General features: G+C 37.4%; 2 protein-coding genes across 2 annotated transcripts; one reads left to right on the top strand and one right to left on the bottom strand.

The window, feature by feature from the left end:
- Positions 1–207: 207 nt before the first annotated feature.
- On the top strand, positions 208–2,273 carry LOC136236107 (cysteine proteinase 15A-like). The gene is made up of 4 exons (XM_066026205.1): positions 208–720; positions 811–930; positions 1,419–1,665; positions 1,784–2,273. Exons 1-4 carry the CDS (start codon positions 271–273, stop codon positions 2,059–2,061), a joined length of 1,095 nt encoding a protein of 364 aa, XP_065882277.1. The 5' UTR covers positions 208–270; the 3' UTR covers positions 2,062–2,273.
- A 492-nt stretch (positions 2,274–2,765) lies between these two features.
- LOC136236106 (V-type proton ATPase subunit a2-like) lies at positions 2,766–11,262 on the bottom strand. The gene is made up of 18 exons (XM_066026204.1): positions 10,924–11,262; positions 10,414–10,458; positions 10,038–10,160; positions 9,854–9,961; positions 9,343–9,453; positions 9,078–9,251; positions 8,859–8,996; positions 7,543–7,650; positions 7,231–7,338; positions 6,966–7,114; positions 5,731–5,884; positions 5,483–5,643; positions 5,193–5,399; positions 4,707–4,890; positions 4,532–4,615; positions 4,187–4,380; positions 3,258–3,317; positions 2,766–3,163 (listed from the first exon to the last, which is right to left on the bottom strand). Exons 1-18 carry the CDS (start codon positions 11,062–11,064, stop codon positions 2,959–2,961), a joined length of 2,454 nt encoding a protein of 817 aa, XP_065882276.1. The 5' UTR covers positions 11,065–11,262; the 3' UTR covers positions 2,766–2,958.
- Between the last annotated feature and the right edge of the window lie 6,275 nt (positions 11,263–17,537).

Genomic DNA, 17,537 nt, shown 5'->3' with positions numbered 1-17,537 from the left:
AAAATAAAAAAGTCATTATATTAATAAAATTCAAAATTGAGGAGCATAAATGTAATTTGACCGTTACTTTTGGCTTCAAAGGCAGAAGCATAGATATTAGATACAAGAAAACAATTGGGCTTTGTTTTATTGATGAAATTGCTTCCAATCAATCAGCCTAATACAAAGCTTATACGTGTCCTCATCCTAACCCACTTACCTGCTAACTACTGTTTTCTTGGAATCTCTTTTTATATATCTTCCATTTACAACACATGCTTCTATCCAACAATGCTGCGCTTCTCCTTCCTTATCTTCTCCCTCCTATCAGTCGCTCTCGCCGTCGAAGTTTCTCCCGATGAACTCCAGGATCCCGTGATTCAGCAGGTGGTGCCTGAGGCTCAGCATGACCTCCTCAACGCCGGTCACCACTTCACTACTTTCAAGGCTAAATTCCAGAAAAATTACGCCTCACAGGAGGAGCATGACTACCGATTCCAAGTCTTCAAGGCTAATCTCCGACGAGCGAGGAAGCACCAGTCGATGGATCCTTCCGCTGTCCATGGAGTCACTAAGTTCTCTGACCTCACACCACGTGAGTTTCGCCGCCAGTACCTAGGCTTGAAGAAGCGCCTTCGTCTCCCAGCTGATGCTCGCAATGCGCCGATCCTTCCTACTAACGATCTTCCAGCTGATTTTGATTGGCGTGATCGCGGTGCCGTCACCGGTGTCAAGGATCAGGTACGGACGTAATATATGTTTGCGATTGTTTGTTTACACTGACAAGTTAAAAGAAAGATTTATTAATCTGTAAAAGTGCGGACTATACAGGGATCATGTGGATCGTGCTGGTCGTTCAGTGCCGCCGGAGCTATGGAAGGAGCTCATTTTCTATCAACGGGGGAGCTGGTGAGCTTAAGTGAACAGCAGCTTGTAGATTGTGACCATGAGGTTGGTGTTCTCTCCTTTACTCTTTAATCACACTGATCGACTATATATCTATTTTGTCGCCTAGTGAATTAGGATTATTGATAACTGAATTGATTTTTCTTATCATCTCATTTTTCTCTCCAATTGAGTCCTGAATTCGTCTTATCAAGGGATTTTAAACTTCATGTGTGAGGATTCGTGCTTGATAGGACTAGCTGGAACAGAAATTAAGGAATAACTTACAAGAGAAGAAGTATATAAATGAACGAGCATGCGATTTAGGTTTCCTTTTTCCTTGTGAAATGATTGATTTTGAATACAAATTTCCATTACTCCCGGTTACCTCCCTTATCTTCCTCCAAACTGATATGTTATTATCTAAGCACCGAACACACTGAACATCCTGAATTCAGTAGGAAATCTAATAGGTTTCTCTTTGAATAATTTGTTCTTGTATCATTGTATGAGAATGTCTTTATTCATATCTGGCTTTTGTGAAAAAATTACAGTGCGATCCAGAAGAATATGGTGCGTGCGATGCAGGGTGTAATGGTGGGTTAATGACCTCTGCGTTTGAGTACATATACAAGAGTGGTGGACTGGAGCGAGAGGCGGACTATCCTTACACCGGAACTGACCAAGGGTCCTGCAAGTTCGACAAGTCAAAGATTGTTGCATCCGTATCTAACTTCAGTGTCGTTTCCATTGATGAAGAGCAAATTGCTGCAAATTTGGTCAGGAATGGTCCACTTTCAGGTAATTGAAATTGAATTTAGGCATCAACATTTGAACTTTGCTCCTCCTATTATAGTTGCATTTGGATAACCTTAACAGTATAAACTAATTTATTCTTGGGGTTTTTGCATTGTTGCAGTGGGTATCAATGCAGTGTTTATGCAGACATATATGGGAGGAGTTTCATGCCCATATATTTGCTCAAAGCGTCAGGATCACGGGGTGGTTCTGGTTGGGTATGGAGCCGCAGCATATTCTCCAATCCGTTTTAAGGACAAGCCCTTCTGGGTTATCAAGAACTCATGGGGAGAAAACTGGGGAGAGAATGGCTACTACAGAATCTGCAGGGGTCGGAATATCTGTGGAATAGACTCCATGGTTTCTACTGTTGCTGCTATTCACTCGACATCTCACTAAATGGTTGGTTAAACAATGCTACTTCTGTAAATTCCTAAGTGTGGCGTGCATATTGTTGAAAACATTTTCTATAAACGTTACTTTAGCAGAAATAATTATGATATAGCTGTTGTAATTTCATATAAAGACTTTGTAATCTTAGGGTTGAATTAATATGGATATTACTGTGATAATATAATATTTAATCTGTGGTAAGATAGATAATTGTGCTATTTCTAAATGATTGAACCTCTTGAAAGCCTTCTATTCTTAACCACCCATCATTTCTAAACGACGCCAACCTCCAAATTCATGTGTCCAAAGGAAATTACCCTTCTGGTTATTCAATGCTTGTTCCAAATGGACTAATTTTTTCTTTTAAAGAAAAAAAAAGGAGAGGAGATAACACAACAATTAACAAACTCCGACAATTTTGATTCCAGTACCCCATTTAAACTATATGTTACAACAGAACAAACTGCAGAAACTCTTTTTGCTTCCTTTCACCAGGTAATGTTGCAAAATATGATATAATGCTGTAAGAATCAAGAAAATAAATAAATACAATCAATAATTTGAACAAATGAATTGGTAATTCTAGAAGCCTTACTTGTTGACCAAAATTTCAGACCACGGAGCTTTTGATTGGCATGTCATGGTCCTTTCTAGTTGCTCTTGATCAAAATTCCAACCAAAGAACTAACATGCAGGAAACTAGGCGATCATGAACACATAGAGGCGTGGTACCGCACCAATGGGCTTTTCATCCAAACTTGGCGGGTGCTTCACCTTCATTAACTCTTTAGTACAACTTATAGGATTATAGGTTTCATATTTTTATTTTTTAATCATTTTCAATGTATGATTGAATTCTGCTTCCCAAACTTTGAGCCTTAATCCATGCTCTGCCTGGAAGTATCATTCATCCTCAGAACCAAGCAAACCAAATGTATATGGTTCGAATCTGTACCCATCTCCCTCATAGAACTTATTCTGGAACTCCACCCAGTGAAGTCGCAAGGCATGTAGAAATGCACTCAGGGTTTCCATCACTAAAAGCACACCAACAGTAGCAAATACGAAAACGATTACACCGATTATATGAATAATGATGTTGTTGAACCTGCAGTGAACAACAAAACATTCATCACTCATTCACTCGCATCCAGGATAGAAATAAAATTCATAACAGCCAAAACATTGACAAAAGAACTCACCCCCAGGCTAGAAGTAGAACTTTGTCATAGAATACACTTGATAACTCTGAATGGGCCAAACTGAAAATAATAAAAAACCAGATAATTGGATCAAATTCTGAAAATCAATAAAAGGTAACATGCTTATTTTGAAAATCAGAGATGCATACTAAGATCTAACCATCCAATAAACATAACAATACAACATTTAGATAGAAAAATATCTAACGATCTTAGTAGCTAGATTGTCATCTAGAGTCCCCTGCTGATAAGACTTTAGCCATCTATTCAAAACAGTTTTGACAAATTACGCATCTAGATTAATAATATCTAACAACCGAGCAGCCCCGCGAGGTTCTGTTGGTAGATAGATGAGAGGGAAGGAAGAGATCAAACAAATTTCTCTTGACATTCTACCAATGAGTAGAAATCAGCATGGTTATAAATAATAATTCAGCAGTTTTTAACTAATCAAAAGAAAGTTATTTAAAGTTCTTATCTGAATGGGTTGTGCAATTATTTTCAGGTTCATAAGAAATTCTGTATAAGCAAATGATCATGTCAGCTCTGATTGTTTTGCATTACAGATTAGATGATATAATTTATCCAGCATTTGCAAACACTATTGAGTTCTGGCAAATGCATAAATACTTAGAATTCAGTATGCTGTCACAAACATAATAAACACTTGAGGAACATAATGTTCTAAAGAAGCAACCACAAAGCATTGCAATCCAAAAGAGGCAGTGCCCCAGAGTTTGGGAAGTCGCACTCAGGCATATTCTAGTGCAGTGCATGCACAGCAGTAGACTGCTTACTACCTCAGTACAAAGAGGTAGCAAATATATTGTAATAAGCAACTAGAAAGGTGCAGCGATTTAGTGCAGCGATTTAACTGTATCAATATAAATTGAACTTGAACAGCACATTTGAAGTAAATTAGGATCAACCTGAGTGCCCATAGACGCAGATATGAAGCTGTATTTGATACTGCTCCAAGCACGAACTCTATTGTATGTATCATTTGGTGAACGAAGACCTCACTGAACTCAAATTCCTCATGTTTACTGGAATCGGAATGGGAATCCATTTCAAAAGTGTCTTCGGTGCTGCCAAGCGGTGCATAAGATTGACCTCGGTGCCTCTGATCATGGAATTAGAATGCAAGAGGCTTATGAGTTTGTCCATGGGCATACAGATAAAATAGATACATAAAACAGAAGTCCAATAAGACACAGAACATTTGGAAATGAAAAATGCATCTCAATACAAAGTTGACACAATTGTTAGCATACTTCCTCATGCTGCTTCTTCAAGAGAAAAGGCTTTGGAAACAACATCCATGGTACAGCGACAAGAGCCAACAATAGTAACGTTATCTGGCAGTGCAACACGGGAAGTGTTAAAGAACCAGAATTCAATCCTTAGTGAAGGTAAACTACAGCATTATCAGAACCAAAGATGTTAAACCTGAAGTAACTTCTGGCCTTCAAAAAGTTGATTATCATCCAGATCATCAGTTGGACTTAAAAACATGTATATCATCACATGGTACAGATCTGCTTGGGAGCCGGTGCACCATTTTACAATTATGAGGAGTGACAGGTAGCCAAACAAGCTGTTCAAGAATATCATCTGGGGAACAAATTGATACCTAAAGCAATCCAAATATTAAAGAGCGAAGCAAACCCTTCACGATATAAAACCATAAGCCAAAGTAAAACAAACAACAAAAAGCTAAGCGTTGTTGCATTAATGCTGTTTCTATCCCTTCTCAACCAAATAAAAATGTTACAGTAATTAAAATGTTACGAGACAATTTTTTCTCAAAAACCAGGATAGCAATTAAGGCGATACTGAAAACAGATGAATACTATCCTAACAGACAACATATACATTCTGCAAGCAGCTGAATACATGGAATGCAAACAGAATTGAACTGGAAAAATGGCTCACCAGATATTTAAGTTATTTCCAAAGAACTTTGCGTTGAAATAGCTCATCATAATCCCAAGATTCATTTGGGCCACTCCTAATAAAATTGACATCTTCATCTTTAATGAGTTAAGATAAGGTAACTCACTCCGGCTTCCATGCCACTTAGGATCAACACCAAATGGATATGTAGCACGTACTTTAACCAGACCAGCAGTATATGCATCTCTGCAATGCAAATTGAGCATGTATAGTTTGCACGGGAAAATAGATTATGTGCATATGCCTAAATGTTCATATTGGTCTCACACCTGCATGATGGATCACGACAAGCATAGGCAGAGGGACCAAAAAGTTCAAACGGGACTGAAAAGAATTCATTGTATATTAGTCCAGTGTAGATTGAAAAAATTGCCATCATCATAATAACATAACGGCCACCAAAAGTCATTTCCATGATGTCTCCCAGTTTCTGTTTTTGAGAAAATTAAATAAGTTAAGCATGCAGAAATTAAAAGGATGATGACCTTGCTATGATCAATTAGTTAAAAAACATTACCTGACTAGACAATTTCTTTTCCCTAAGAATTAAAAATAATGTGGCCAGCAGCAAGCAAATACCATGTCCCCAATCACCAAACATCACGGCAAAGAGGAAAGGGAATGTGACTATTGTATATACACCAGGATTTGCTTCCTGGTACTTGGCAATCCTGTTACAGTTTCCTTGCTGGTTAAAATTTTTGAATGACGATTTGATTCACAATTCACAGATAACTATCAATATCATGGATGAAATATAACTTGTGAAGCAGTTAACATCCTTGAAAGGGAATTTGATTCAGCAATTCACGGGTAAACTATCAAGTAATATGATTGATAAAATATAACTTGTGGAGCAGGAGGAAAAGACTAATTTCAACCTCGTTTCCTCTTTGTGCTTAAAATGTGTCAGGAGAAGGCCAATTCCAACTCAAAAAATTTAAAATCATATACAGTTTGACCAACAAAGGCACACAAACACAAGAAACGCTAAACAATATAACTTTTCATTGGTTTGATACATTCTTATCATGAAAAACATTAACCTTCTAAGTAATTCTATTGCAATAAAAAATTGACCATGTAAACAACCCCTACAGCATCCTATCATGTACAATTGTACAGAAAATAGGCCAGTCAGTGACAGAGCCAAGATTATTTTTTATGGGGTGCCTGAATAAAATTGTTATCAGAGATTTCAAAGTTTCATAATAAAATCAATAATTTAGTAAGAACATGAGAGGCCAATTACTTTTTTTTTCAAAGTATAATATAACAAAAAATACATATTTATTTTATGTACATACTATTTTTTTTTTTTTTTTCAAAAGTTAGGGTGGGCCATGGCCACCCACTGCCCCTCCTCCCTAACTCCGTCATTGAGGCCAGTCATAAAACTGTATCTCAACTCTTTCTTTCTTCATCATGCTCCCTAGTTCCAATGTTCAGTGATATTACAGAGAAAAATACTCATTACTGGAAGAAAATGGAGACTTTGCCAACGGCGAATGCCAGTTGGCAGGCTTAACACATTACATGGATCTAATGTTACAATAAATTTCTCAGGGTACAAGGAAAGGGGAACAAGGATGGTAAAAATAAAAGAAAAGAAAAGGGAGGGAAAGAAAGAGGCCACATGATTTACGGTTAGTCGGTTATGCATCAACATATCATTGTTAGAAAACATGATTTCCCCAACCAAAATTTGCATTTGGAACTAAAAAGTAAAACCTGCATATATAAATAACTTACCCATATGCATCTACAATTTCTTGAAAGGCAGAAGTAAATTTGTTTGTGCGGAAGTAAGTAGGTGGTGATTCCTTTGTTTGTAAAACCTGGAATATTGATCCAATTGATGAGTTGCTCTCTATAGCTGCCTGTTGCAGTGCACTTTGAATCTGCCAACAAGCAAACATAAAATAACTAGGTAGTCAATAAACTATATGATCAATTACTGTATTACTCTAACAGGATTTTAACAAGCCATGTAGCTGAAAAAGTCAAGATAACACACCTGATCAGTTGCAAAAACAGGACACCAACCTTCAGCAACAAGACATTTCTTTGTCACATCTATGCTGAGCATATTCAAAGTGTGGTAAATAGATTTTTCCTTCTTCACCTATATAAGTTACAGAATGCAAAGTGCATTGGCCATAATAATTTCAACACAGAAACACAAACACTTAAGCGAACACAAAACCATACATTTAACAATACCGATAATCATAGATCAGGACGCTATAAGTACTTCTGCACTGCACAGTAACTTGAAGAACAGAGAAATGAAGACTAAGACTACTATACAAAATGATTGAAAACATACCAGAAGATTCCACTGCTCAAATTGGAAGCCAATTGTCTGTAATACATTACTCCTGTGGGCCAAGCCAATATCAATGGTGGTCCTCAACTCTGTAAGTTTTCCAGATACCTAGAAAACGGCAAAATAAAAATATACATACATATATACACATCAGACTCTGCGATGAATGCACGACTAAACAGAATAAAATGTTGATGCCGACCTAGTACAAAGTGATAGCCTTGCACTCAAAATATTTGAAATGGAAAATACATAGTTTTGAAATAATAATGTTATGATAAAAACGTTTTAGCTCACAAATATATATCAAAACTTCATCTAAAAGTTCTGATTTGAACTACATATAAAAGGCATAGTTTTAAATCTACCTCAATCAAGTTCTCAACTCCTTTTATGAATATTAATAAAATATTGAATTTCGTTGAAAAAATTTAAACAAAAAGCAGGGTTGAATTGGGCCTTAATTATCAGCTTAAGCTGTTAGTTCAAAGGGTTTCTTGACATGGTACCAGAGCCTCTAGACCAAGTGGTCGAGGGTTCGAATCCTGACAACCCCATTTATAGATGGAATTGCAACACATGGTAAGGTGGACTTGTGTTGTACATGCTTCAAGCCCGGGCATTCACTTCCGGAGGTGTGAGAGATTATAATAAAAACTATTATTGGGTCTGTACTATCAGTTTAAGCTATCAGTTCAATTGGTTTCTTGACAAAAATCTTCAACCCAATTCCAAATATACCATAAAGGAATCTGGGCCTAATTGCAAAAACTACGTTAAGTTCACAAAACCGTTCCTCTTTTTTATTTGAATAATGCATGTGTCTAGAAGTGTCAGCAACCAGTAATCTTCTAACACTGTATCACTTTCAAATCTATGGTTTCCTTTTGAAGGCATTTTACAGCTCAAAGAGCTTCTCATGGATGTGGCATGGACTCTTAGGCTATGGGAAGGAGACGGAAGGAGAATGGAAGAAAATAAAGGAGGAATTTTTTTTAAATACATTGTAGTTTTTCTTTGTCCGGGAGAAAGGAAAATGAGAGGACAAAATGGACTGTCATTTTATATTCACTGTGAAATTCAATGAAAACAAGAGACAGAATTTTTTTTCCTCAAACTTCATGGAATTTCTGTCTACTTGATAGTTGATATAAATCAGAAATGAGGCAAAAAACTCATGGTCATCAAGAATCTTTTGAATAAATGCATAACAAGGGATAGAAAGATACGCAAATGTAGAAGTATTGACTAAACTCAAGCTGCAGCGTCCCATTTTCTGATGTACTATATACAAATACAAGAAGGCATATTTTTACCTCTGTCATCATCTGATATTGTTTGCTTATGTCCTCAGTGAATGGATAACGGTTTGCTCCAAAAGCTTCACAAATTTTGACAATTTTGCTTTTTGCTCTTTCACCAGAATAGAATACAACAAATACATTTTTCTCAACCTGTAAATTGATACCTCAAATAAATAGGGAATAATTCAAAATCTGCAACCAAAATAAAAGTAAACAACTTCCAGGAATAACCTTATCTCTAGACACAGGATCAACAACAGAACTTTCAACTACAGATTGCTTCAAAAACACATTGCCCCTGGTTGCACGGAACAAAATCCTTTCAAAAGCCACTGCCTTTTCTCTGGGTACAAGTCCACTCACATACCCCAACTTTACTTGCTTTGATGGATCTATTACCATTTCCTACAGAAAATTGAATTCGTAAGCATCATTTTACAGAAAACAGTAAATTCAACTACTCATATGAAAGAAAGGACAATTACAAAAGCTATACTTGCTCTAGCAATAATGGACTGTCAATTGATCCTTCACCGGTGCTATGTATTTCAAGTTCTGTTTGCTGAACTGCAGCACTTCTTTGCACAGAATAGAAAAGTTCTCCAGCCTGAATTGCAATTGGAACATAATGTTATGGATCTCTAATTTAGTACTCTAGTTTCGTGAAACCAAATATAACACACCAATTTCTACAATGGAAGAAATTCAAGCTCAAGTACATGCATATAATCTGTGCATCCTCATGCTGTGAGCTTTGGGTCTAGCCCTGTTGTCTGTGTGCACATGCATGCAAGTGAAAACGAGAGATCCAGATCTTTATCTCAATAACTATAGAAGTAATTACAACCTAACCTATAGAAAGAATGACAAAATCCAAAGATTCATCTTCCTAATAACGGACTAATTCTGATGTTAGGCAAATCATATACTCCTATGACCCAGAGCCTCAGCAGAGATGCAAAACAAACCATACCAAAGCGTTAGCAGAAAAGCAAAACATACCATACCTTCTGCAGCACAAGCTTATATTCAACTAGTTCATTGTATGTGCGCTCTAACTTTTCATTATTTGAATTCATCTCTAGCAACTCAGCTTCAAGTTCACCAAGTTTAACCTGACAATACCAAGAATAAAACCACATTAAAAAATAGAAGATGCTACTCTTACTAACAAAAGAGATTCTAATATACCTCCAAATTGTCCAAATCAATATCATTACTTGTTGCAGACCTCGTTGATGTCGACAAGCCAGACTTCGTCATGTAATCCTTAAAAAATCGTAGCTTGCGAGCCATTTCTGCACATCTTTTAATCTACATGTGAAAAAACACAGATATACCCGCATCAAGTATGAAGTAAAACTAGTCTAGCTCATGAAAAGAGTTAAAATTTAGTTTAGTGAACCATATGGAAGACTATTCAATATTCAATGATGGTTTTCAGTTCAAAGCTCCTAGCATTTAGGAAAGTTTTTGCCAATCATATGGTGGCAGTCAACATAGTATAACTTATATAGGAAAGGTGAGTTGTTTCACTTTTCAAGTTGTAGAGAACATGTTAACGCACCTGAGAAGCATATGTTCTTTGAAATGGGCTCTTTTCGGCATTGAGCTGGAGAAAAGAAGATAAATGCAATGCAATTATTGAAATGATATTTCCTTTGGGAAGAAAAAGAAAAGGCTACCATAAAATCTCCAAAATGAATACATGTATATCAACCCTCAACCAGAAGCTGAAAAATTCTTGAGTATACTAGGCATCCAGCTAAATTGATGACGCAAACCTCAAATCACTTTATTGAAATTTATACACATATGATCTGAAACTGCACAAAGATGAATGCATTTTTCTCGCCAATTATAGCAACATTTATCAACTTCAATTCTCCTTAATAGTAGCATTTTCGGCATAGTGTTATATTAAAAACAGAAAAATGTAGGAAGACAAACGAAAATGTCGGTGCAATATCATCCAAAAAGACAGAAATGAAATTTAAGTCGGAAAATAAAAACTAACAGCAGAGAATGATCCACATTTGAGAAATGAAGAGAAAATCGTAATCACAAAAATGCTCACATCTTTGAATTGGAAGAGACCAAGGTCACCGAGATACAAAATTGTGTGACGAGCTGATTCAATAGGTATGATAAGTTGAGTCAATTGCATCGGCTCGGAACGCAGCAGATCCATCTTCGAATAACGCCGTTGATCCGCCATTATTCATCAACTTGTGTGGATCGAGAGACACTATGGTGCCTTCGAGCGTACGCAAAAAGATTGAGTAGAGATAAGGAATGCAGACAGAATGTAAGTAGCCGGACGATCAATTCTCAGGCACCGAGAAGACTGGTAGAATTCAGTTTTTATGGTTATCAAACAAGCCAAGTTGCTAACGCTCACCAACCGGTCCAACTCTAACCCGTCGTTTTCACGCGGATAAATAGAATTTTTTCGCGGAAAACTTTGGACCAAGAGACGGAAAGCCTGAGCTCTCTGGACTCACCGTTTCAGCTATACAGGCTCTTGGGCCTTGTATAAGCATTCTGTCCCAACCCACAAATTATGGGCCGATAATCCCCATTCCTCATTTAACTCCTCAATTTGGATTTTTGGAAAAAGAAATTGGGCTTCCTTTTTATTTATTTATTTTTGATGAAAATACCTACATCTTCATTAAATATGAAAAGAACAAGTAAAGTTTGTAAATATACAGCGCAAAGAACAGTGCCGCTCCATCGCCGCAAAACCTCCCATTTTCTCTGTTTTCACCCATGTTTGGGCTTTTATGATGTCATATCATATTAAACAATCCAGAGGTATCTTAATTTTGTTTCAAGTTGAAATTAAACCTAATTTGAATTAGATTCAGACTCGCAGAGGATCAATCAGTTCTTATTCCAATCTTCTATTGTTTCGATCCTGGTAAATTTTCCCCTATTTCTTTGATAACATACTTGCTGATTCTTCAATGTTTGTTAATTTTGGGTTCCTTTAATTGATCGAGTAGCAGAATTGTTCTCTATGCTTGATTTCTTTGGATTTAATTGAATCTTATGGGATTGGATCTGATTAGGAAACTTGATTTTTGAGAATTTTAATGGTATTCAGATTCTGTTTGGATGCAGAATTGAGATATGATTTTATTAGAATTCGTTGTTGATGCTGATTTGATTTTGATTTGGTGGGTTTTGGTATGATTAAGTAAAGGAAAAATAATTGTCTCTCCTGTTGGAGTGGTTTTAGGTCTTCTCTTCTGAGAAGTTTTTTCGTAGTTCTATTAATGAGTGTCCTGAGCTGGAACTGTCGTGGGCTAGGCAACCCATGCACAGTTAGCATATTAAAGGATCTTGTAAGGATTCATAGGCCTATGGTTACGTTTTTAATGGAAACTATGATCAAAGAAGACAAGATGAGAGCGGTTGGCAGGAAAATTGGGTATGGAGGGTCTTTTATGGTTAACGGACAAGGTCATGGGGGTGGATTAGCATTATTCTGGAAAGACAATCTGTCAGTTTCCATTCAATCTTCTTCCATCAATCACATTAGTGCTTTAATAACACTCCCAAACGGTCCTAAATTCAAGTTAACTGGTTTCTATGGCTTCCCCGAAAGGCAACGGTGGAGAGATTCTTGGGAGTTGCTGCGATCCCTCAAGGACCAAGATAATCTCGCCTGGTGTTGCATCGGGGACTTTAACGATATCCTTTGTTCACGAGAAAAGCGGGGGGGGGGGGGGGGGGGGGGAACCCCAACCCAACTGGTTGATGGAAGGTTTTAAAAAAGCCGTGGAGGACTCTGGCCTAACTACAGTTAGTATGATTGGTCATCCATTCACTTGGGAGGTCGGGCGAGGTTCAGACAGGTGGATTGAAGAAAGACTAGATCGGGATTTTGTTAATATCAGGTGGAAAGAGACCTTCGCGGAAACTAATTCGAGGAATCTTGTTACTGTCTCGTCGGATCACTCGACAATCCTCTTGGAATGTAAGGTTTGGATACAAGGCTTTAGTATTAAACGCTTTAGATTCGAAAATGCTTGGTTACGGGAGCAAGCTTGTGCGACAATTGTGAACGAAGCGTGGAAGTCGGTCCCAGATGGCAATATTACAAAAAAAATCGCTGTGTGTTCAGAGGCTCTCAAGAAGTGGAGTTCAACCTTAGAATTGAATTTTAGTCGGTTATTAAATGCCTTTCGAGTTCATATGCAAGAGGTTAAGGGGAGACGTGATGCTTATGGTGTGGATAGGTTCAAACAAGCTGCAAAAGCATATGCTGTGACGCTAAGGAAGCAGGAGGACTTCTGGAAACAACGGGCCAAATTGTTGTGGTTACAAGATGGAGATTCTAATTCTAAATATTTCCATGCATATGCTACGGATAGGAGGAAAAAGAACAGTTTCTCATAACTTAGAGATTCGGATGGAAATTGGCGAATGAAGGGCAACGGGCTGGACGATCTGTTAGTAGATTATTTCAGCGATATTTTTACAAGCCAAGGAAACAATGATGCAGCTCTGCTCCCATTTATACAAGTAAGAGTAACAAGAGAGCAGAATGATCAGCTATCTCAAAGGTTTTCTAAGGAGGAAGTAAAAGAAGCTTGTTTTTCCATGCATCCGGATAAAAGTCCGGGTCCTGACGGGCTGAATCCGGCATTTTATCAACATTTTTGGAACATAGTAGGGGATTATGTGTGCGAGGTATGTTTCTCTATTCTCGGGACTGGAAAACTCCCATAAAAGTTGAATGATACCCAGATCGTTCTTATTCCGAAGATTAGTAATCCTGAACAAGTTTCAGATTTACGGCCTATAGCACTATGCAATGTCCTTCTCAAAATCCTCTAAAAAATGTTGGCGAATCGTCTCAAAGCAATCCTTCCATCCATTATCTCAAGTACACAACGTGCGTTTATTAAAGAAAGATTGATTTCCGATAACATTATTGTGGCCTATGAGACAATTCATAAACTCCACGGACTAAAATATGGTAAACATGGTACGAATGCCCTAAAACTAGATATGAGTAAAGCCTACGATAGAATCGAATGGTGTTTTCTAGAGAATATGTTACGGAAATTAGGATTCAGAGACAGATGGATTCAATGGATAATGTTGTTGGTGTCTACTGTGTCCTATATGGTAGTTCAAGATGGTAGAGAAATTGGCCCGATTATCCCAAAGAGAGGTCTGAGATAAGGAGATCCCATCTCCCCGTTCCTGTTTCTGATCTGTGCTAAGGGGCTTTCGGCACTGCTACCTACAAAGGAGCAAGCAGGTCAAATTCACAGCTCTCAGGTATCACGTAATGCTCCTAAGGTATCACACCTCGTCTTCGCCGATGATAGCTATTTATTCTTCCGGGCTAATGCGAATGAGGCAAAGGAGGTTCAAGCTTGCTACAATGTTACGAACAGGCATCTGGTCAGTGTGTCAACTTTCAGAAATCCTCCGTATTTTTTAGTGGCAATACGAAGATTGATGCTAGATCAGCGGTGTGTAATGAACTTGGGGTCTCTGAAGTCAATGACATGGGCTTTTATCTAGGAGCACCGATTGTAACAGGAAGAAGCAAAATGCAAACATTTGGCTTCTTAAAAGATAGAGCATGGAAATGCATTAATAATTGGAAAGAGAAATACCTGTCACGTGACGGAAAGGAAGTCCTCATCAAATCTGTGCTTCAATCGATCCCAACCTATCTGATGAGCATCTTTCTCATGCCAAAGGAATTCTGTGACGACTTCAATAAAATGTTGAACAGGTTTTGGTGGAACTCATCAGGATCATCATCTTCTGGGCTTCATTGGAAATCTTGGGAGAACCTTTGCTGGCCTAAATCAAGCGGAGGACTCGGGTTCAGAAATACCCACCTATTCAACCTTGCCTTACTTGCAAAACAAAGTTGGAGGATATTGCAGAATCCGGATTCATTGGTGACTCAAATACTTAAGGCTCGGTATTTTCCTAACTCTGATTTTTTGCAGGCTCCTTTGGGTCATAACCCTTCCTTTGTGTGGAGGAGCATTCTGGCGGGACGTGAATTGCTTGTGATGGGTCTCCGAAGGAAAATTGAGAATGGTGAAACCAGCGCAATCTGGAGCTCCCCGTGGCTTCTTGATGATTCCCTCCCTCTCCCTACCAGCCCTCTCGATACCACACTACCTACTGGTCTGGTGAAGGATCTGCTAAATGAAAATGGCGCTTGGAACCTTGATCTCATCAGTAGAATCTTTAATAGAAGGGATGTCCAATTGATCTGTTCAATTCTGGCGCGAAGGAGGCAGCGTGAGGATGACTGGTTCTGGCCTGACGAAAAGTCCGGTAATTACTCAGTAAAGAGTGGTTATCTCAAAGCACTTGGATCCCGCCCTTCTAACACGGAAAATCTCTCTATGATTAACTGGAACTTAATCTGGAATTTACAGGTTGCCCCAAAAGTTAAAAACTGTTTATGGAGGATCTGCACAAGCTGTTTACCGACTATGAGTAACCTGGCATCCCGGCGAAGCTCCCTCCCAAACTGTTGTCCAATATGCAACGCTTATGGGGAAGACGATCTTCATGTGTTTATCAGCTGTCCGCGAGCCTACCAAGTGTGGCAAATCTTCTTTCAGGACAATAGGGTATCGACGGTCACAGACCTCATCTTCTGGCTTTCAAATTGCATCGAAGCGGCGTCAGGGACGGGAAATGAAGTAGTGATGCTTTGCTGGAGTATTTGGAAAGCGCGGAACGATAAGGTTTGGAATAACAGGGAACAAACACCAGAGGAAATCCACCGTATGGCCTTATCGGAGTTGCGCGACTAGAGAGAAGCTCAAATCGCCAATCTAAAACACCCCCAGCCACAGTCGGTCGTAATCGCAAAATGGATGAAACCGTCGGAAGGAAGCTATGTGTGTAATATTGACACATGTGTGGATGACCAGAATAAATTCAGCTCCTTTGGGTGTCTGTTGAGGGATCATCAGGGTAGATGTTTTGCTGCTAAAATGGGGCACCTTGCGGATGTCACGGATCCCCCGTTGGCAGAGGCAATGGCGGTAAGAGAGGCTCTTACATGGATTAAGGATTTTAACCTCAGCCATGTGGAGGTCCAATCAGATTGTCTCGTGGTTATTAGTTCCATACATCAGCAAAAACGTCAATTATCTTATTTATCGGATGTAGTGAATGATTGTTGTGATTTGTTAAGAGCCTTGAACTCATGTTCAGTCTCATATGTAAAACGTTCAGCGAATTTAGCAGCTCATAGCTTAGCGAATGCTGTTACATCTAGATCTGTTTGTGGTGAGTGGGCCTGTCCACCACCGATTATTTTTGATATTCTCGCTTCTGATCTTAGTTAATAAAGTTTACCTTATTTCAAAAAAAAAATGAAAAGAACAAGTACAACAAGAAATGGAAAAGGTAAAAAACCTTACAAAATCTACAATGGGACGAAAACGACTACAAAGAGTATAAAAACCCATTATTTTCTATATATAATATTTATATACTCTATTTAAAAAAAAATTAAACTCCAATTCATAAATTTTAAACGCTAAATAATATATTTTAAATCTTTAATTTATAAACTGTAATTTTTAAAATAGATTAAAAATAATCATTTTATTAGTTTGATATAATTAAAAATCACGACAGATAGTTTTTTTTAAAGTAAATTTGTATGTAAACTTCCAAAAAAATTCCAAGAAAGTTTAAAAGTTTACGTGGCACTAATAAAGTCAAAATTCCATCTAACACATTATATGACATGTTAGTAAGTGTCGAAATTAAAAAAGTTTAGATGCATATACTAGGTTTAAGGGTTAAATATAAATTTATAATGACAAATAATAAACGTGACAAGTTCCGTTATGTTTATAAGGTTGTTTTGTGTCGTAAGCGATGAAAGGAATTTAAATAGCGGCATTAGATTTTGTTAATGTGGTTGATGATTGCCATATTATCAAGTTGATTTGTCATATAAACAATTTTATAAGAGCATTTTTAACAAATTGTTAGTTTACTCTCTAAAAATATTATAAACAATGGATTCTTAAGCCACGTTTGGTATGTTGTAATAGAAGACATATTACAATGGAAGCTCATTATAATATTTGGTTAGTCACATTATTTTTATCGTAATGGAATCACAAAACATCACTTAATTTTCCTTTACAAATTTATGTAATGGACATTACGAACAAAAGAGGTATGAATCCCCATCAGTAATTTTCACGTGGTCAGTGACTGACCAAGTGAATTTGGTCAAACACCGTTAGATCTGTACTTGTTAAAATTATAGTAGAGATTAAAACAATCATATGGCTTAGATTTACACCTCCTCGATCTAAATTTGGTCAGTCACTGACCAGGTGAAAACTATTGGAATCTCCATTATGATTAACCCTTGTATTTTTTATTACTAATGGTAAAATACGAAAAAAAACATGAAAACATAAAAACTGAAAAAGAGAAAAAGATAAATGTGAAAAAACCGAAAACGAGAAAAAATGCAAAACACGAAAAAACGCAAAAATCGGAAAAGAGCAAAAACGAGGAAAACAACGGAAAGAGCTAAAAGGGGGAAAACGAAAAATGAAAAATAGAGGGAAAACATGAAAAAAAGAAAACGAAAAAATACGAAAAACGAAAAAAACATGAAAATTGCATTTAACTAAATAAATATACGCATTGTAATTA

Source organism: Euphorbia lathyris, chromosome 7, assembly GCF_963576675.1.
Source record: "Euphorbia lathyris chromosome 7, ddEupLath1.1, whole genome shotgun sequence".
NCBI lineage: Eukaryota > Viridiplantae > Streptophyta > Magnoliopsida > Malpighiales > Euphorbiaceae > Euphorbia > Euphorbia lathyris.
The sequence above is the reverse complement of the archived record's forward strand: the minus strand, read 5'-3'. Positions and strand labels throughout refer to the sequence as shown.